The sequence below is a fragment of the Pelodiscus sinensis genome, chromosome 3 (genome assembly GCF_049634645.1).
Source record: "Pelodiscus sinensis isolate JC-2024 chromosome 3, ASM4963464v1, whole genome shotgun sequence".
Lineage (NCBI taxonomy): Eukaryota > Metazoa > Chordata > Testudines > Trionychidae > Pelodiscus > Pelodiscus sinensis.
In genome coordinates, this window is record NC_134713.1 from 60882681 (window position 1) to 60905481 (window position 22801).

General features: G+C 39.3%; 1 protein-coding gene across 12 annotated transcripts in view; it reads right to left on the reverse strand.

The window, feature by feature from the left end:
- Positions 1-22801, reverse strand: part of CEP162 (centrosomal protein 162) — a 79469-nt gene that overhangs the window by 19488 nt on the left and 37180 nt on the right. For all 12 annotated transcript variants that reach the window (XM_075923826.1, XM_075923828.1, XM_075923825.1 and 9 more), the window contains 8 exons: positions 21438-21575; positions 19307-19419; positions 16273-16378; positions 11060-11186; positions 9776-9939; positions 5884-5988; positions 2599-2826; positions 351-1021 (listed from right to left, as the gene is read on the reverse strand). In XM_075923826.1, coding sequence (XP_075779941.1) covers positions 351-1021; positions 2599-2826; positions 5884-5988; positions 9776-9939; positions 11060-11186; positions 16273-16378; positions 19307-19419; positions 21438-21575 — 1652 coding nt within the window. The remainder of the gene's footprint in view (positions 1-350; positions 1022-2598; positions 2827-5883; positions 5989-9775; positions 9940-11059; positions 11187-16272; positions 16379-19306; positions 19420-21437; positions 21576-22801) is intronic.

Here is a 22801-nt window from a genome sequence, read left to right on the forward strand (position 1 = left end):
GCATATTGTTTCTAAATGGGAGCAAGAACTCTGAGGGAAGCACATTTAGCTACTCTCGGAAGGGATTCCTACACATCATTCTGGTTCTTTCAAAAACATCTGTCTTATCCTGTTGTCTATGACCAAAAATATGTCAATTAGTGCCAATTTAGGTGGCATACACATTTGTCTATGGATATGTACACAGAAACCACTAAATCAGATGGTAGCATGAGAAGGTAGCAGCTTTTAGGTCATTATTAACGTGAGCTGGATTCACAGATATGATCTATTTGTCAAAAGATACTATATTATTACTGATCTCCCACCAAGACCACTATGTTTTAATAAATGCATGCAATGACTTTTACCTGCGTGTGTTACTTTCAGAATGAGCCACTTCAGCTTGAGACTTCACTCGTTGCTGGCTCATTTCTAGAGACAGTCTTTCTAGCTCATCTTTTAACTTGGCATTTTCTTGTAGAACTTCTGAAATATGAGAATCAGCAAAATTATGTGGCTGGTATATTTTATCATCAAGAGTGTCTGGGAAGGGATTGTTGGTGCTGGCATTCCTTTTACGTGTTGCTAAAATATCCATTTTCAAAATTTCGGTAGACTTTTCCTTATCGTCCGTTCTCTCACTTGAATTCTGATTTGATAACATCGTAGTCCTCTCTTTTTGAAGTCTCTCTACCGTTTTTGTTAGGTCCTGTATCTCTCTACTTTTGGAGATCAATTCTTGATTTAGTCTTACCAACCTAGCTTTCGCATGAGCTTGTTCAACTTGGTACTCTATTGTTTGTAAGTCTTCATCGTCTTTTTCACAGTTTTTGAATTCTATCTGGGAATTCTGATTTTTAAGATTTTCAATTTCTGTTTGAAGATTTTTTACTACGATCTGGTGGTTTTCCTTTACATTATGAAGTTCTTGCTCAGTTGCTGTGAAACTGGCTTTGTTGTCATGAAGTTTTTGAGGTTCATTCATCAATTTATAGGCAAGGAGTTCTTCAAGCTCTATAAGTCTTTGCTCATACTGAAGCTGGAAAAGAGCAATTTACAAAGTTGCACATCAATTACTCCCTCTTTTTTGTATAAATTTTGTAATAAACTGCCTCAAGTAAATGTTTAATACATCACACATAACAAAGCCAGTAGTATTTAGAACACTAATTTAGATAATTCAGAAAGCAGCCTCAGGGATGTAATAACTCATTAAGACTGCCTGCAACAAAAAAGCACAGTATATCAGCAAACTAAGGAACTATTCTTAGTAAGGACAGATGGGCACCTTATAACAATTATAAAGAGAATAAATAATAACTAAAGTCAATTATTAGGAAAATGATTGTTTCTCATTCTATTATTGCACTGGATTGTTCAACTCAGCTATCAGTCTGAACAAATTAACATTCCATTCTTAGATTAACATTAAGAGTATGTTGGCTCACTAAGAAATTCAGAGCATTTCACAGTTTTGTTAAACACAGCATTTCAACTGTTGCTAATTTCCACTTTGCAAATATTAATGGTTTGTGATAGGACTGCCCACTTCCATATCCTTTGAAGTTCAACATTTTATAATGATTATTAATTATTTGCAATGTCATAGTGTTTAGGAAACCACACTGTAGACCACAATGTACAAACACAACAAAAAGATGTTCTCTCCATCTGGGTCTATATAGCATAATCAGGTTCATTAAACCCTGGTCTCTCTTGTGTTCTGTCAGTACATTCTTTTTCAGAGGTACTATTAGACAGAAACACAAGGAAATAAAATTGGATAGAGAAGACAAATGTTAGCAATGTATTTTCTTCTCCCAGTATCATGAGCAGAAAACTGGTAATTTCTCATTCAGGTAAATGCCAGGATTTACTCAAAAGGAGTCTCTCAACCAGTAGAATCAGTCTTTCCAAGATCATGTTCTCCTTCCCTACTAGGTAAGCAGCAACCAAACTGGTCTTGTGGAATAAAGCCTATTGCCATTCCTGCAGGACTTTCCAATGCAGGATTTCAGATCTGGTGCCAAGACCTTGGCAGAAGTATAAATATTCCCAGGCAATGGCAACTTAGCACTTAATTGTCACGCTACAGACCAGGGCCCAGGTCAGTTTCTATAGGAATCCTCAGTCTGCAAACTCCCCACATAACAATTCTGTGTCCTGGACATCCATGAAGAAAAAGGTGGAGACATGGACTCTGACTTATAAATTGCAGTCTTTTCTGCATGTTAAGTTGACTGACATTGCAGCCTGCACATGTATTTAGCTTGTGTGTGCAGCTCAGTGCACCTCCTCTTCATATCCTGTAGGATCATGTCTCCTTCTCTATTTATGAAAAGATTATAAAGACCAAAGCAATGCATCCTGCAAATTTAATTCCTCCTCTATCAGTTTCAAAATATGTTTACATGTCTATATTTTAAATGTACAAAGATTTAACATTTCTGGTCCCAGAACCTTTGGCAATATTCTTCTCCCCAAATTTTATCTTTCCCCTCAATTTACAATGTTACTGCTTTAGAAACAGATATCCTTACATTCAGTAGAAACTTTCTTCACTATATGTGGAATGGGTTACTACTCAACAGATACTCATAGCCTTAAGTTAGTTACCTTTATTTTTTGAAACTGCTGTTCCATAGCACGTAGACTTTTTTTAGCTTCATCATCTTTACCCTCAAGTTCTGTTTCTAACTTTTTTATTCTTTTTTCCAGGAAATCAACTGTATTGGATTTAGCCGAAATGTCACCACCTCCTTCAGATGCCGCTGCTGCAGCATATATCAAAGCAGGTAAAGAATTTGGATGCCTTCTTCTTATAATAGTTTCCATTTCTTTAATCTATCAAAGAAATCAACAACAACTTGTTCAATAGCAATTTGATAAAAGATATGGTGTTCACTGACACTAAGAATGGCTGTAGTAGAACAGAGCCATGGTCCATCTTGCTCAAGTATCCTGTCTTCTGACAATGACCAGTGACAGTTGCTTCACAGGGAACGAACAGAAAAGTACATTTTTAAGTGAATTATCCCATGTCATCTAGTTTCTTGCAGACAGAAATTTAGGGGAATTCTAAGCATGGGTTTGCATCCCTGACCATCTTGGCAAATAGCTATTATAGCCATATCATCTATGAACTTAACCAATTCTTTTTTGAACCCACAAGAAGGTACAAAGAACCATGAACAGATCAATAGACACTACTTCTTTCAAAATATCTATATCCAGACACATGGTGCATGTGTATAACCAACAATGGATTACACTATGGACCATTAATTGAAGAAGATGATTGTTAGCTTTTTAGACTGCCACTGCAAATTGAACAGATGTTTTCAGAGAATGATCCAGAATGACTCAGAGATCTTTCTTGAGTGGTAACAACTAATTTAGACCCCATCATTTTATAGATATAGCTGGCATTATGTTTTCCAATGTGCACCACTTTCCATTTATCAGCACAGAATTTCATCTATCATTTTGTTGCCCATTCACAGAATTTAGTGAGATCCCTTTGTAAGCTTTGGATTTAACTATTAACCTTTAAACAAAGGCACCAGTAGTTACTGAACCCCAGGGTCTCCGACTGACTTTATCGACACTAAGGATGTTAACGTATAACTGGTTAACTGGTAAGCATCACCCTTAATCTCAACGAAAACCTCAAGCATCATCCTAAATCTTATTGGTTGATGCTTAACAGGTAACACTTAAATGGTACCTGAGGAGGAGGCGGCCCCCACCTGCAGCCTGCCATGGGTGGAGGACTGTTTGAGCCCCACAAGGCCTCTGCATGGGCTATTAGTTCCCAGCCCACACAGGCTGGGCGCCGGGCAGCCCTGCGTGGACTGGGGGCCAGAAGCAGCAGCCCTGCATGGGGTTGGAAGCAGCTGGGCTGGAGCAGCCCCAGCCTGTGGCAGAAGGGAGAAGATGATTCAAGCCCGCCCACTCCAGTTTAATCAATTAGCTGGTTAAACTTGATATTTAACTGGTTAACTAATTCAGAAAGATTTTACATCCCTAATTGACACATCAGAGACAGAACTCAAGAGGGCCCTGCAGCATCCTGCTACAGGAACAGTAGTCTGGAAAGCTTGAGAGCCACTTCTAGCCTATTCCCCAGACAGATCAGGTTTAAAGCAATACCAAATGCAGGTAAATGTATTTTGTGTGTGGATAGGAAAGGTTAAAATTGAAGTAGGAACTTAAAGGCACATCTACGTTAGAGAGCATACTGTGGCGCAGCTGTGCCAATGGAGCTACGTCACTGTAAGACTGTATGTGTCACTGCTCTCTGCTGGCACAAGAGAACCCTTGTGTTGACATAAGAAAACCACCTCCACAAGCAGAGGTTGCTATGTTGAGGAAAGAGCTTATCCCACTAAAATAATGCTATCTACACCAGCACTTCTGACAGTGTAACTTATGTCACAAGTTTTACCAACAAAAGCAGTAGGGCAGACATGGCTTAAATTAATGCTGCACTGAAGAGACAGGATAAGTTACTAACTCTGAGGTAAAGAAATAAACAAGTTTCTTTCTAAATGAAATAAAATACTATACAAACTATAAAATAAAATACTATACATTACTCTCTAACAGTAATGACTAATTACTAAGTATCTATCTATAACTATTTACATAAGAAGAGGCCTCAAGAACACAGCAAGCTCTAAATTGTAACCAGAGAAGGAAAAGCCAAAGTTGCGCTCTGTCCTACTCTTTATGCCTTTGACTGATGGCATGTGGACACTCAAGGTCCAGGAGTGGCTGCCAGCAGACAATGCAGGACACTAGTTGCATGTACACCATCAATAAAATGTATACAGAGAAACAGAAAAGCATTTGAAGGAAAACACACAACAGATTTCTTTATGTGATGATTATTCTTATTATTATTACCACCAGTGTACATTCAACCCTCTACATTTGTATCAAGAGAAATATACTATAGGATAATATTCATTACAAAAACATATTACAATTTCAATGGTCAAGAGTCAGACAGTGACCATATAAAAAAGCAGTTTCCTGACTTCTGAATGAAAAATCTCTTATTTCCTACTTGATTACCGTTCATTTAAAAAAGCTTAAGGTGGCAATTTGCTGGGGAAGATTTGTAAAAGAGGATACAAGGGTTTTACTGAAATTTTAAAAAGTTATAGAGGCACATGTGCATGCATGCATGACTGCCCTACCCTCCTCCTTTGCCTGCAAGAACAGTGATTTATTTTAGGTTTTGAAATATTAAAACAGACTCATTGGCTGCATTGTGGGTTTTGTAGTTTGAATTGAGTCTTTTCCTAACATGCCCATATTCTTTTACTCAGATTATTTTAGATGAAGGATACTATATCAATGGACTCTTCATTCAGTTTTTGATGCTTTACAATTTTAGGGCCATATAAAATATAAAATATGCATGGTTTTCTGGGCTCTTTTTCCTTTTCCCTCCCATCCTATTCATCAACTAATATTTGATGCTACAGTGATTTCGGTATTAGTCACACAATATCCAAATCACTCTCCTAGCAAAAACAGACATTATTATTTCACTGTAGGCCCCAGAACATTCATCCTTGATACAAGGGAAAAAAATATTAAAACAAAATCTTTACACATGGTAATAAGAATTCACAAGGGTACTGATAAAGTAAGCTGCTGCCTGAAATACTATCAGTGTTGGGGTGTGACCCATGAGAACACTCTCTCATAAAATAACTAGTATTTGTAATTTAAAGATAAGACAGTTCCATAAGGACAAAAATGTTTAATTTATCATGGGACTTTTCCAATATCTTGATATTTCTGCCAAGATCTCTCAACAGCAATTAGCATTTATTACATTTTTACTATTAACAAACAAACACCAAGAAAAGTAATATTATTACATACTTGTCGCTCAAGATCTTGAATTCTTTTTGCATCTGCTGCTCTGTCCTTGATGCGTTTCTTCTGTTGCACAGACTGATTCCCAGCTTCGGTTCTGAGATTATCAACCTATTCATCATATTCAGTGGTACAATACAAAACATTTATGCAATGGATTCACTTCATTAGCACTGCTGAAAATATTTATAATTATTTCAAATTAACTATAATGAAAGAGTTCCATATTTGAACAGGACTAGTACAGAAGATGATCCTAGTTATCAGTCTGGTTTGTCTGATAGAAGTCTATGGATTAAATTTTTATGCTGGGCTACGGCCTCTGTGTCAGATAGGGGTAAAGAAACACTAATTCAGCTGCAGAGATCTCGCAGAGAATTCCCTTATGAAGGGAACTCCCTGCGAGCAAATCTTTGCCAGATCTGTGCCCTGAGCCTCTGTCTCCCCCATTCTCTTGATATGGGGTGAGATTGAGAGGTGGTGGTACGGTTAAGCTATCATGTTTCACACTTCCAAATTTTATCCTTAACTCATCTTAAGAGTTCACAGCTTTGAATTTAGTGATGCAATTTGGAGATGCCCAAGAGCAGCTTTAAATTATGTCTAAGCTGGGCTGACCCTGAGGTTCAGAGAGCCAGAACTAGTTCCTTGATGAACCACTTTCTCCCCATCATCAAGGGCTCCAGCACAAGGGACAATCTGGCTATCAAGATTCCAAGTCAAATATCTGGAACTGATATGAATACTGCAATGTATTGCTAGAGAGAGAAAGAGAACCGTTAAATGAATGCACATTCCTATTATCAGATGGATGTTATTTTAAAAACATACGTAATAATAAGTAGGGCTGCTGATTAAGTTCAGTTAACTCACACGATTAACTAAAAAAATGAATTGTGATTCATCGCCATTTTAATCACACTGATAAACAGAATACCAATCGAAATGTATTTAATATTCTAGATATTCTTCTATATTTTCAAATACAACACAGAATACAAAATGTACAGTGCCCACTTTATATCATTTTTATTGCAAATATTTGACCTGTAAAAAAAGATAAAAGAAATAGTATTTTTCATTTTACCGCAAGTATTGTAGCGCAAGCTCATTACCATGAAAGCGTAACTTAAAAATGCATAGTTACATAACTGCACTCAAAAACAAAATTATGCCCACTTAGTCTTACTTTTTGCTCAGCCAGCAAAGAAACGAGTTTGTTTACATTTGTGGGAATTAAGGCCGTCTGTTTCTCATTTCCAATGTTACCTGAAAGTGAGAACAGGCCTTCGCAGGATACTTTTCTAATAGGCACTGCAAGGTATTTATAAGCCAGATATGTTAAATATTTGTATACCCTTTGTGCTTCAGTCACCATTCCAGAGGACATATTTCCATGCTGATGATGCTCATTAAAAAAATAATGTGCTAATTAAATTTGAGATTCAGCTCCTTGGGAGGAGAACAGTATGTCTCCTGCTCTGTGTATTACCCACATTCTGCCACATATTTCATGTTATAGCAGTCTTGGCTGATAACCCAGCACGTGTTCCTTTTAAGAACACTCTCACTGCAGATCTGACAAAAAACAAAGATGATACCCATATGAGATTTCTGAAGCTAGCTAGCTGCAACGACTGAGCCAAAGTTTAAGAGTCTGAAATGCCTTCCAAAATCCTAGTGGGATGAGACATGGAGCATGTTTTCAGAAGTTTTAAAAGAGCAACACTCTGATGTGGAAACTACAGAAGCTGAACACTAGGGAAAAAAAATTAAACCTTCTGCCAATGGCATCTGACTCAGATGATAAAAATTAACATGTGTTGGCCTTCACTGCTTTGGATCGTTATTGAGCAGAACCCATTATGAGCATGGATGCATATCCTCTGGAATCGTGATTGAAGCATGAAGCGAAATAAAAATTTTTAGCACATTTGTCATGTAAGCACTTTCCGATGTTGGCTATAACAATGCCACACAATTGTCTGTCCTCACTTTCAGGTGACATTATGAACAAGAAGTGGGAAGCATTATTTCATAGAAATGTAAACAAAATTGTTCGTCTTGAGTAGACAAGAAGTAGGAGTGAGTGAACTTGTAGGCTCTAAAGTTTTACATTGTTTTATTTTTGAATGCAGTTTTTGTAATAGTTCTACGTTTGTTAATTCAACTTTCATGATAAAGAGACTGCACTACAGTACTTGTATCTAGTGAACTGAAACATACAAAATATTTGCAAAAAATACAAAATACATACAAATATTTGTAATAAACATAAATATAAAGCACCATATATTTTGTTTTCTAGGATGTAACTGAAGTCAATATATTTTAAAATGTTGAAAACAAAAAATATTTAAATAAAAGTTATTCTGTTTTTGTTTAACACTGCAATTAATCACAATTAATCTTTTTAATCATGATTATTCTTTAATCACTTGACAGCTCTAATAATACTGCTTCAGTGTAAATTTAACCTTTGATAAACAAAACTGTTCACCCAAATGACACAGCAATCATACTATATACTAAAATTTGAAAAATTGAACTGCCTTGATGAAAATGAAACCACTTCTTCCCCACCGACCATGTGTTGTTAAATCTTAGTTTACATATCATTTATAACTTCCTCCCCTACTTTGGAATGTTCATAATATAATACTTCCTCTGCTTTTTACATGTGTTCATGAGCAGGGAAAATAGTATCACTTGTGTCTGAATTAACACCCTTGACTTAAGTGGGGCAGTTCACACTCACAGCTATTGTTTCAGGCTCTGCATTGGCTTAAAAAGTTTTATTTTCAACCTTACAGGTAGAGATTTATTTTTCTTTCAAGAAAATATAGCTTCATTTGATGCTGGAGAATGATTGAGAAGCCAGTTTACATCTCCTACAGCTATTTCTTTCAGCCTCTGAGGCATGTATAACCCATACTTTGTGGTAAGAGTATGGTATTTTTTTAATGGTAGTGTAACAACATAACTGATATCTGGTAGTCTTAGTCAATAGATTTCCATGTTCTAAAGAACTATCAACTTAGAATTATTTCCAAAAATGTCAATGAAGTGATTAATGCAAATAAAAATAGATTTAAGTTCTCCTACATTTACATCCTCCATTTCACACATTATGAATGTGCATTCATGATATCAAACCTTCAGTATTTAAGTAAAAGATTTTGATGTATATCAGTACTGCATCTTGAATATGATAAGAACATAAGAACGGCCGTACTGGGTCAGACCAAAGGTCCATCTAGCCCAGTAGCCTGTCTGCTGAAAGTGGCCAGCACCTGCTGCCCCAGAGAGGGTGGGCCGAAGGAAATGATCAAGCGATTTGTCTCCTGCCATCCTTCTCCAGCCTCTGACAAACAGAGGCCAGGGACACCATTTCTATTGCCTGGCTAATAGCCTTTTATGGACCTAACCTCGATGAAATTATCTAGCTTCTCTTTAAACTCTGTTATAGTCCTAGCCTTCACAGTCTCCTCTGGCAAGGAGTTCCACAGGTTGACTATGCACTGTGTGAAGAACTTTCTTTTATTAGTTTTAAACCTGCTACCCATTAACTTCATTTGGTGTCCTCTAGTTCTTCTATTATGGGAACTAATAAATAACTTTTCTTTATTCGCCCTCTCCACACCACTCATGATTTTATATACCTCTATCCTGTCCCCCCTCAGTCTCCTCTCTTCTAAACTGAAAAGTCCCAGTCGTTTTAACCTCTCTTCATATGGGACCCGTTCCAAACCCCTAAATATTTTAGTTGCCCTTTTCTGAACCCTTTCCTGATAAATGATATGACAGATAACATATCCTGAAGAATTAAGTTGTATTCTGTGGTCACTACTTCTATAAATACTAATACACAAAATAAACCTTAAACTGTTGTGATCACCTGTATTTTCAATTTCTCAATTTCTTCTTTTGCCTCTTTAAGACGAGTTGCATCTCTATCCAAAAGCTCCTGATTTTCTGCAAACCATTGCAGTCTCTTTTTCAAAACACTGATTTCCTGTTTGTATGATTCTTCTATAATCTTTATCTCATAAGATTTTTCACCTACAAGACAAAAAAGCTGATTTAATATACTTAGAAATTTGCAACAAAACTATCAGACAGATACTGCATCATTCTAAGGTAAATTGCAGGCACTCTGCCATTACTAAATTTAAATGTGCGACTCAAATTGTTTTCAAACATAAGAGCTTTAAAAAGCCTTTATATCACATTTATGTAAGCCATTCTGTAACACAAATTTTATATACTTACTGGAAGACTTACCCAGTGTTGCTCAGGTCCTACAGGTGAGGGGACTAAGGGTATGGGGGGGGGGGAGGGGGAGAGCTGGAGTCAGGGCAGGAGGCTGAAGATATGGGTAGAGGGTGCAGGAATCAGGCTTAGGGGGAGAGGACAAGCTCAGAGCAGGGGGTGGGCGCATAGGAGTTAGGACAGGGGGCTGGGAAGTGTGCGTGCATGCACGCAAGAGAGTGGGTAGGAAGTGCAGGGGAGGAAATGAAGGCGGCTAGTGCCTGGTCCCCAGGGCCAGCCCAGGGCAACTGCACAGCCTGCCTGCTTTTCCCCAAAGGCCAGCCTGGGTGTAGCACAGTCCACATGCCTGTTTGTCCACAGAGGCTGGCTTGAGGGAGGCAGAAGCCATGCTGGCCGGCTGCTCCTCAGGGCTGGACCAAGGATGGCGGGGGCCACACAGGGTGGCCGGCAGCTGCTTCCTAGGGCAGGATGGGAGCTGTGCAGCTGGCCAGTGACTGTTCTCTGGGGCTGGGATGCTTGCTATCCCCCTGTGGAAATTCTGGGGTATAACTGTCCCCTGTGCTTGCTGCCTTCCTGTGGTCATTCGTGAGTAAAACTGTCCCTGCTATCACATCCCTCCCTTTCTGCGTGATGAGAAACAATCACATTCTAAGTACATTCCATTATCCTGGCATAACCACACCCTGGCCTTCTTTAAGTTATGATAAGAGAAGCTGCATACCACATTTGGTGGTCATAGCTCTTACTATTTAGGAGAAGCTCCTGAACAAACTGACTCACAACGGGATGGAAGGACACACAGACCGATGCACAAATGCTCTCAAATATGTAGTAGATTTAGTGAAACATAAGTAAAGAGCAATTATCCAATTATTAATTGGAATGTCAGCCTCACAAATGAGCACTTCACCTGAAGTAGAAACAATCTGGGATCTTGCCAAATCTCTCTCTTTCTTCATCTGTCCCAAGTCTACTTCAAGAGCTTGTTTGTCTTGTTTAAGCCGTTTTATCTCTTCCAGCAATTTAGTTTCTTCCTTCTTAATTTTCACAGAAAACATGTAAGGAAAAATGAACCAAGACAACATATATTTTATATTTTAAAAGTAACAGGTGTTTTTCCCATCATAACAAGATGAAGCACAGCTACTGCACTGGTCCCTTAGCAGCCAATGTGATTGTATATGTTGAATATTATCCCTTCTACGACAGAGTGCAGGAAGATATGAAGTTAGTCATATAATAGAGGCTAAATCTGAGGTCTTATAACATCAAAGGCTATAATTAGATGAGTTTTAGAATCCAAACAATTCAGATTCAGTTTGTAAGTAGACCATAGTTAAAGAAAATAACTCTTAGTCTAGGCACAATGGCAAAAATTATGAGTCCATTTATGTCCAGAATACAAACCTATTCCCAAACTTCAGTTTAATTCATTTGCATCAGTGAGCACTAACGTTTAACCTTATGCAGCTATGTCTTCCTGGAGACTCTTCAGACAAACAATTTGATTCTGTGTCTCCTGCTTTCCAAAGCCCATGGGAAATGAATGAGAAGGATTAATTCACAAATACTCAAAGAGCTGATAGAGGAGGTATCTGAGCCTTCAGCTACTATTTCTGAAAAATCATGGAAGACAGGAGAGATTACAGAAGACTGGAAAAAGGAAAATCTTGTGCCCATCTGTAAAAAGGGAAATAAGAACCACCCAGGAAACTACAGACTAGTTAGTTTCACTTTTGTGCCAGGGAAGCTAATGGAGCAAGTAATTAAGGAATTTATCTGCAAACACCTTGAAGATAATAAAGAGATAGGTATCAGCCAGCATGGATTTGTAAAGAACAAAACATGTCAAACCAAACTGATAGATTTCTTTGATAGGATAACGAGTCTTGTGGATGAGGGAGAAGCGGTGGATGTGGCATACCTAAACTTTAGTAAGGCATTTGATATGGTCTTGCATGATCTTCTTATCAATAAATTAGGCAAATACTGCTTAGATGGGGCTTAGATGGGTGCATAACTGGCTGGATAAAAGTTCTCAGAGAGTAGTTATTAAGCATTCACAATCCTGCTGGAGGGCATAACAAGTGGGACTCTGCAGGGGTCTGTTTTGGAACCAGTTCTGTTCAATATCTTCATCAACGATTTAGATATTGACATACAGAGTACGCTTATTAAGTTTGCAGATGATACAAAGCTGGACGGGATTGCAAGTGCTTTGGAGGATAGGGTCATCATTTAAAATGATCTGGACAAACTAGAGAAATGGTCTGAGGTAAATAGGATGAAATTTAAGAAGGACAAATGCAAAGTATTTCACACATACAAAATGGGAAGCAACTGTCTAAGAAGGAGTACTGCAGAAAGGGATCTAGGGGTCATAGTGGACCACAGCTAAGCATGAGTCAACAGTATGACGCTGTTGCAAAAAAAGCAAACATGATTCTGAGATGCATTAACAGGAGTGTTGTGAGCAAGACACAAGAAGTCATTCTTCCACTCTACTCTGCGCTGGTTAGGCCTCAAATGGAGTATTGTGTCAGTTCTGGGACTACATTTCAAGAAAGATGTGGAGAAATTGGAGAAGATCCAGGGTATGTCTAAACTACATGCCTCTGTCGGCAGAGGCATGTAGATTTGTTTGTTCAGCAAAGGCAAATGAAGCCGCGATTTAAATGATCGCGGCTTCATTTACATTTACATGGCTGCCGCGCTGAGCCGACAAACAGCTAATCCACGAGGAATAACGGGGCTGCCGACAAAGGGCTTTGATGTCGACAGGAGGTACGTCCAGACTAGCGCGCGAGCCGACAAACAGCTGATCAGCTGTTTGTCAGCTCAGCACGACAGCCATGTAAATGTAAATCGCGGCTTCATTTGCCTTTGCTGATCTGTCTAATCTACATGCCTCTGCCGACAGAGGCATGTAGTCTAGACACAGCCCCAGAGAACAGCAATAAGAATGATTAAAGGTTTAGAGAACATGAGCTATGAGGGAAGACTGAAAAAATTAGGCTTGTTTAGTTTGGAAAAGAGAAGACTGAGAGGGGACATGATAGTGGTTTTCAAGTACCTAAAAGGGTGTCACAAGGAGGAGGGAGAAAAATTGTTCTCCTTGGACTCTTGATGATAGGACAAGAAGGAATGGGCTTAAACTGCAGCAAGAGAGGTTTAAGTTGGACATTAGGAAAAACTTCCTAACTGTCAGGGTGGTTAAACACAGGAATAAGTTGTTTAAGGAGGTTGTGAAATCTCCATTTCTGGAGATATTTAAGAGCAGGTTAGATAGACATCTATCAAGGATGATCTAGACAGTACTGGATCCTGCCATGAGGGCAGAGGACTGGACTTGATGACCTCTTGAAGTCCCTTCCAGTTGTAGTGTTCTATGATTTTTCAGAAATACATAGATCTCCTTGGGTACGTCTAGATTACATCCCTCTCTTGACAGAGGGATGTAAATTAGGCACTTCAAAATTGCAAAAGAAGCCAGGATTTGAATTTCCTATGCTTCATTTGCATAATCACTTAATGGCACTCTTTCGAAAAAGTGTTATTTCGAAAGTAAAACTGCGGTCTAGATGCAGTTCTTTTGAAAAGGCAGTTTTTTTGAAAGATCCCGTAAACCTATGAAGTTTACATCCCTCTGTCGAAAGAGGAATGTAATCTAGACGTACCCCTTGTGAGATCTATGCACACTTGTTGGCTGGACATGGTGTGGATAAATCTCTAGACCATTTCCATATAGCCATATATCATTCTCATATAACTCTGTATTAAGAGAAACTTTCTAAGTCTTTATATAGATAGATCTTATATAGCTCTTTGCTTCTTAGACCATAGAAACTTTGTATTAAACCCTTTTTATTATAGGCCTTTGGAATAGGAAAATGTCTTTTTCTAGGAGTAGAATAGATCTCTCCCCTTTCATTGATTGTCCTGTTGAAATGAATGGAGAAGCCTTGAGAGGTGAGCACCTCCAGCAGCATTTGCAAGGGTGGAGAGGGGCTGGGAGCCAGATCCAAAGACAACAAGACTTGTAAAGTGAGCTCATTGAAAAGAAGATTGGACATATAGACGGCCTGGGAGTCAAGCAGCAAGTGTCTGTCCTTGGAAGGACCCTCTCTGAAGCAGCATTAAAAAAGGCGAGGTGATGACTAACTGGCTGCATGAGAGGGATAAATATGAAGCATCTTGCAGAGGGACCCTGGGTTTTTGTCTCGTCAACATGGGAGCATCGATCCGGATTGGCAGAAGCCCAGCTCCACCCCTCCCCATCTAACTCACCTGGACAGTGTAGCTGGGGGAACAACTATTAGTAACGACAAAACGGAATGTGTGTGTGTGTGTGTGTGTGTGTGAGAGAGTGCATGAATGTGTAATGTATCATATACATATGAAAGTATTGATTGATCTATGTATGTTCAATAAATGTGGCGTGTTGTCTTATCCCTCTGAAAAAGATTCCGGGTGCTTCTTTTAAGCACAACAATGGGTCTTTCTACAATTTACTGGCTTTCTTGCAATATGGCAGGTGCTTGAAATGTGGCTTTAAACTTTGACCATCTGACAGAGAGATTTATTTGGTCTATTGCTTTGAGACACTCAATCTTCCTGCCTCAACTTCTGAATATTTAAAATGAGAGATCGGCCATTATTCCAGGATACTGATTCAGTACAAAGATAATGGGGAGTTTGGATAATCAAGAGAGCGGTGCTGGGAGCTCTCTGCAGCTCTGCTGTAAGAGCCTTGCTCACTCCCTCACTGCTGCTGCTTCTGATCTCCCTGCACTGCTGCTTCTGACTTCGTGATTATTGCAGGTGTGAGAGAGACAGTGTCATGTCAGGACACAGCAGAGAACGCCATCTTGACTCCACTCTGTCAGGACCATAGATGTCCTGCAGCTGTTCAGGGAGCCATCTCCAGTTCTGCTGTCATGGTCCCACTCCTATGACAATAGGCCCACAGAGAGCTTCTTGTACTGCTGCAGAAATTATTTAGCAGCATGATGCCCTCCCCTCCCTTTGGCTAGAGGTCTCTGCTCTATTGGTGGACAAAGAAGGGATAAAGCAAAAGACTGAATAATAGGATTCTGGAAAATCTAGAGGGTATTCTTTGTGTGTAAATTAGAGATTTAAATAACCCGCGCTTCATTAGCGTAATCTCAGCTGCGCGGTTTCGGAACTCAGCTGATTCAAAAGTGAAAGTGCGCTACCAAGGGAGTTGATTAGAACTAACGCGGCCTGGAGTTCACTTTCAGTTTCGAATCAGCTGGGATCTGAAACAGCGCGCAGCTGAGATTATGGTAATGAAGCGTGGGATATTTAAATCCCAGCTTCATTTACTATTTTGAATGCCTATATTTGCATCCTTAGTTCAAATTAGGGTGCAAGTGTAGACATACCCTCAGGGAAAACTTTTTTTTACTTTCTTAGACAGCCAAAGATGATATCTCTAATTTACACACAAAGAATTCAAACTAGGGTGCAAGTGTAGACATACCCTTACAGAATACAGAAGCAGTTCAAAATGCTGAACTGGTAGAGGCACCCTTATGAATCTGCCAACCAGCTATGATCTAGAAACCAATTGAAAAAACCTACACTAAATTAGTCCAAGATTAATATGCCTTTTTTGTTGGTATTTCAGCTATATGTACACCTGTAAATGTATGCATGCCACCTTGCTGGCTGCCAACATTCTCATAGAACATTTCAAGATAAGCACTGATGTATTCACAGCGATGACAGTACCTAAAGGCATGTCTGAAGGAAATGAATTTCCTTCTTTGGAAGCTAGTTTCATCGTTCAATTGATTATTCAGTCATGCTATTTTTTAAGCATTAAAATAAGACTGATTTTTAAGGGAGCAGTCGACAAAGGCTTCCCCTGTTGACTGATCCGACTTGACTTGTGCGCTGTGCCGACGATCAACTGAGCCAGCACAGCACGGCGGCCATTTTTATTTTAATGAAACCGGGGATATTTAAATCCCCGCTTCATTGACTATGTCAGGTAGCCTATTTTACATGCCTCTGTCGGCAGAGGCACATAGTCTAGACATACCCAAAGAGATTAATACCTTAAGAAGCATACACTTCTGGAACACCAAATCCACTTACCTGTGCTACTCGAAGTTCTGAAATAAGTTCTGTGAAGCTCTGGTTTCTTGTTGGTTTAGAATCCTGCTCTAAACGTGACGGGAAGTTATTTTTATCCATCTGTTCTCTAATGTAACAATGACAAAAGAGAACACTAAGCAGTTGGTGATTTTATATAACTTTCTGCTACATTAACATATTCACAGGTTTTCACATGAAAGGATCATATTTACAAATTCTGGCAAATAATTCTTTTAAATCATTAAAAAAAAGAATAAGCATTGAAATCAACAGGTAAAACACAAAGACTGAAATTACTCCTGGGATATCAGAAACCAATCCACCCATTTTCAAATACTAGTTTGATGACTGTGATGCTTTGCATAAGACAACAATTTGTATCACTGTTGCTACCACTGTTACTCTATTGCAACAAATCCTGTACAAGTATGTCATGTAATCTCAGAGCCTGGGGGGTATGTCTACATAGCAAAGTTGTTTCGAAATAACAGCCGTTATTTTGAAATAATTTTACTAGCCCCTACTATTAGCCAAATCGCTATTTTGAAATTAATTTGAAATAGCGGAGCCATTATTTCGAATTTGGTAAACCTCATTCTACGAGGAATAACGCCAAATTTGAAACAGCTATTTAGAAATAAGTGCTGTGTAGACACTTATATCGAAATAGGGGGCCTCTCCGGAGCGCTTAAAGGGGCTGACTCTGGCCACAGTGCCTGTGCCAGCTGCAAGCCTGCCAGCCCAGAGCCAGAAGTCACTGCCTCTGACCCAGTGGCTCCAAAACATGAGCCAGCAAGCCACTGGCAGCCAGCCCTCCACCGCTCCCCAGGAGCAGTCCACCAGCTCCCAGGAGCCTGCCAGGGCCCGGAGAAGGCAGGCGTCTTCCTGGTCCAGAGTGGAGATCATGGACCTTATTAAGGTTTGGGGGGGATGCCCCCAACGTCCATCATCTCTGCACTAGATAGAGGAACGTGGCTGTCTATGGCAGGATAGCTGCCAGCCTGGCCACTAAAGGCCACATGCGAACTCAGGAGCAGGTTTTCATGAAAATCAAGTTGGTCGGGTGAGACCCCCAAACCTGAGCCCTGAGCATCCCCTCCCCCTTCTTCCCCTTGCTTCCCCCCTTCCAGCTCCCTCCTCCCAGGTTTACCCAGCCCCTCTTCCATCCTCTCTTCTCCCCTCTCCCGCCTCCTTTCCCCAGTCTCACCAGAGTTTCATTCCCTCTCCCCCCCCCCTCCCCCAGTTTTGTTAAATAAAGAGAGTTCATGTTCATGAAAATACATGTATTTTACTCGACATCAGGAAGGGGGGTTAGGGAGGGTAAGTGGAAAGACGTGAGGGAGGAACGAGGCACAAGCCCCCAGTGGGGCAGACCAGGAAGGCTCTTAGTGCTCCTCAGGGTGGAAGCTCTCCTGCAGGGCCTCCTGGATACTGACAGCCCCCTGATGGGCCTCCCAAATGGCAGCCTGTAGAAAGTACAGCCAGGCTCGTAGCAACGTGTCCACAAGAAGCATCAGAGTGCCCAGGGGAGGCTCCGGCTCCATGTTGCAGAGTGCTGTGATGTCCCGAGTGAGGGCAACCAGAGCACGCAGAGAGAAAATGCTTTGCTGTCCCTCATTCAAGTAGGCAAGCTAGCAGGAAAAGGCTGTTGGGGGGTGGGGGGAGGAGCGGCCCCTTTAAACAGAGGCCTCAGATAGCCTTACACAGCAGCCACACAAAGTAACTCCTGACCTGATGCCCTGTCGGACCTGGTTTCGGCCAGTCTTAAATGCGATTCAGTGTCCACTCAGTGTGGACGTGCTATTTCAAAATAGAAAAATGCTATTTTAAAATGCATTTTGTGTGTAGACACGTTATTTCGAAATAACGCTGTACTGTAGACATACCCTGGGTCTATAGACTTGGGCTCATACTAAATAAAAACATGCAGCTCTTCCCACCTGGGTTGGAGCTCAGGTTCTGAAGTCTACCCCTTTGAGACCCTCCTCCCTGGTTTCAGAGCCTGAGCTCCATCAGAAGCAGAAATATCTATATAGCTATCTGTAGCACTGCAACATGAACTCAAGTCTGCGGACCACAGTTTTGAGACTGAGTGATATATGGTTTGATTGTTTGTTTGTTTTTTGCCACTATAGACAGACCCATAAACTCCAAATAAGTCAGCTTTGCGTAGGAAAACTCCATGTAATCTGGGGACAGAATCTACTCCCCATGTACTCTTGTGCAAAGATTTGTAAATAAGCATTTTCATGATTGCTGACCCTCTATGCTGCTATGATACAGATCCCAGTTTTACAGAGAGAGAGATTCCACTGCTCAGTCACTCATCCCTCAGCATAGTGATTCCTCTGTACTGGGGCCTTCTGTGACTTGAGCTGCTGGGTAAATGACATCTTATGAGATGGAACACATTTTAACGTGGCAAATAAAATTAGAATACCAAAAGGCATGCCCTGCCCCATGCTTTCATTTAATTCTGTTGCCCATTCTGTGTATGAACCAACTTTGAATCTTGAGATTTAGAATACAACTGTCTAAGCTACAAGCCCTATTTATTTCAGTAGGTCTTCAAGGGAAAAGGGAAGACTAAGAACCAAATCTGGACACTTCTTCCATCCCTCCCAATTTCAAAGGAATAGGATCTCACCAGTCGCCTATCATCATCTATGATAAAACAAATTGAACAACAGACTATCCAACAGACTTGATCATTCTGTTTTTATGGTTCTATTTACTGAAGGATTATAGACATGGTGAGTCAGTACATGACAGATTTGTGTAGACTAACTGGCCTATGCAGAAGCTGGTGTGCACTACAATTTCTCTAGTGCATGTTTATATAGTCCCGTTTCAGACAGTATTATGGTAAAGCACAGTAGGGAACTTTAAGTGCACACCAGCAAGGTCCACATGGGTCAGCTAGTGCACAAAATACTAGTGCAGATAATATTATACCCACTAATGTAGACTAACACATAAGCCCTCTAATTAACTCTGACTTTACATATCAAGTTAGAAATTTAAACACACTCACCTTAAGGATACTAATTCAGATGTCAAATGTTGATTTTCCTTAAACATCCTTTCTTCGTTTTTCTTGTTTTGTAACTGTAATGCTTTCATTTGCTTGTATAACCTTTCATTTTCCTACGACAAAAAAGACAAAAACTTATCCCACATTTGTTTACTATAATTTGATCTGCATCAACAACATTTTGATTGTAATTTACATGAGTACTTTATTCCCACCACATTCTTAATACTAAGATTTCATAAAGCAAATACTCTATTACTTTACTCTTAGAATAGAGACTAAGTATAAAGGACGGTAATTTATACAAATTAATAATAATAATAATAATAATAATAATAATAATAATAATAATAATAGGTTTCATAATTGTAATCACTAAATACACATATCCAACATAAATATTTGCCTAAGACCTTGATATTTATAACAATTTGTTTTTTGATCACATCTGAATATCAAATACAGATTCTAACCTAAATTTAAAATACATTTAAGTTTTATAGTACTGAGCATTCCTATAAGATTAATAAGAAGCAAATTCAAATAAAACCTTCTGATAAGTAGCATCTGACTCAGATAATGAAAATGAATGTGTGTCGGTCTGCTCTGCTTTGGATTGTTATCAAGCAGATCCCATCATCAGCATGGACATATGTAATAGTGGTTGAAGTATGAAGGGAATATGAATCTTTAGCACATCCAGAATAGAGATGTTAAGGACTAGTCACTTCCCCACCCTTCCGCCACATTGCTGCCTTTCTGCCTCTATCAGGCAGCAGGGGAGGAGGAAGGGAGGCATTTCAAAGGGGCCGCACTGCATAGAGCCCAGGATCATCTGGGGACTCCATGAGGTGCTGCCGCTTTGAAACACTGCAAGGGGCAGCGCCAATCTATAGACTAATCAAATAGTCAATGCAAAAATGCAGACTATTTGATTAGTCATTACACGATACTTAACATCCTTCAGAATGAAAATATCTTGCAATGCCAGCTACAACAGTGCCATGTGAATACCTCTTCTCACTTTCAGGTGACACTGTGAACAAGAAGCAGGCAGCATTATCTCCTGCAAAACTAAACACACTAGTTTGAATGATTGTCCGAACAAAAAGTAGGACTGAGTACATTTGTAGGCTCTAAAGTTTTACATTGCTTTTTTCTGGTATATAAATCTATATTTGCATGTTCAACTTTATAGTACTTGTATGAGGTGAACTGAAAAATACTATTTCTTTTGGTTTTATAGTGCAAATATTTGTAAAAAGTATAAAGTGAGTACTGTACAATTTATATTGTGTCATAATTGAAATCAGTATATTTGAAAATGTAGAAAATATCCAAAATATTTTTTAAAATGGGATTTTATTAACAGCATAATTAATTATGCTATTCATTATGATTAATTTTAACCATTGAGTCATAATCCCTGATCATACTTTTTTATTAGTGCAGTCAAAAAAAAAATGTTGAACGTCTGAGAAGATGATGAAGAGATGATGCAGATGCATGCTAGCAGAGCCAACCTTATCTGAATGAAAAGTTTTTCTTGGAAAAAAACTATCTATCCACGTTTTGGGGAAAGATTTTCTGAAACTTTATTGGCCAAACTGTATTTTATCCATTAAAGTTTTCAGTTCACAGGTCATATTCTTTTAATGCAGGAGAACATTATTTAACTTGGGAAGAACTTACTCCAATAAGAAAGGTATAAGCTTTTTTGAAATGTGTGTATTTTATTCATGCCCTTCGGACCTAAACCTCTACTGCTTTTTAGAAAAAGTTATCTTCCATTCTCAGAAGAGTCAGTTAGATCATTCATAGCCTTTCCATTTACAAAAGGGCAAGGAAGACAACTTTTGAAACTTTGAAGGAGTAAAGGAAACTCCAGAAAGTTTTATTTGGTAACAATTCAAGTAAGTGTTTTTAAGTTAAACACATGTGTATGTGGAAGAATGCAGGAGCACTTCACTTCAACTGTGGATACAATGACCATGGCAGGTGGGAGCATAACTTCTTTAGGTACTTCAGAAAATCCCACCCTAATGTTACAAAAAACAAAAAATAAGTTTATCTGATCTTTGTTTTTATAGCTAACCAGAGTCTATACTATCACATTAAAATATTACTTTACCTGTTGATAACCCTGAAGAAGGTTCTCTTGTTCTTGAATTTCCTTTTGGATTTGCTTTAACTTTTCTTCACTGACAGCATCTGTTGTCTCAAGGTGAAGCCATTTCTTTTCTTTGCTCAGCTCTTCCATACTATTTACCTTTCAAAATATACAAAGCACACAAAATGTCAATAAAACTGTTAGTGCAAAGCTTTCTCCAGAGATCTCTGTCCTTTTTATATAAAATACAATGGCATCTATTGTCCTTTTTATATAAAATACATGAAAAAAAGAGTATTCTGAGCTTTCAAAAATATTTGGGTCTACATGGAAGCATTATCCGAAAAAGTAAAGCATCTGCAAAGCTGTAGTAACATGTGCAACAGGTCCTGACCAGTTTAAGGCTTTGTCTACACATAGAGAAACTTACCAGCAAAACTACACAACTATACAGCATAACTCCCTACGTGGACACTCTTATTCTAGACTGAGTAAGAGCGTTCACACTATATAATTATAGCAGTATATGTGAACTGGTAAAGTTCTGGTGGTAATTTTCCTTGAGAGCCAAGTGTTAAGTGTAGTTTTGTAGAAAGCAAATATATTTCTGCTTTTATTTTACCATCAACTCACATTATATTAAGCATTAGTTTAGTTATAGTGTAAGGATTTATCATTGGAAGAGTTTAATGCTAGCTAACATGCTGCTCTTAAAAATGTAACATAGATTATGTAAAGTCTCAGAGGGGTAGCTGTGTTAGTCTATATCTGAAAAAACAATGAGAAGTCCTGTGGCACCTTATAGTTTAACTGATTAATTTGGGCATAAGCTTTCGTGAGTAAAAAACACTTTAAATGAAGCTTATGCCCAAATAAATGTTATTCTATAAGGCGCCACAGGACTCCTCATTGTATAATCTATGTATACACTGGTGGTGGCATATAGAATACATATGGCTACATGCTGTAGTTAAAAGCATATTGCAGCATGTAGCTATTCATATCAGTGACATGTTCTGCAGAGGCGAGATAGCAGAGAGAGGCTTCAGCAGCGTCCTGCTGCCAGGGCCTGTAAGTGCAGCGAGATGTAACTGATGGAGGGGAAGAAACGGAGGAGTAGAGGCTGTGCTTTTTCCCCACTCCTTTCCCCCACAGTAGCCTTTCCCCATTGCCAGTCTTTTTCTGAGACAAGGAAAGACTCTGAGCTTTTCCCAGCTGCCTCTGCTGTCAGAGCTTTTCCTTGTGCAGAAAAGGATTCCAGCAGCAGACAGCTGGCACAGTCTTTACCCACAGTATCTCCACTGGCAGAGTTCTTCCTGGCTGGGCAAGTCTTTTCCTGAAGAGCTGAAAAGCTCCAGCAGGAAGGAGACAATGGGAAACTAGAC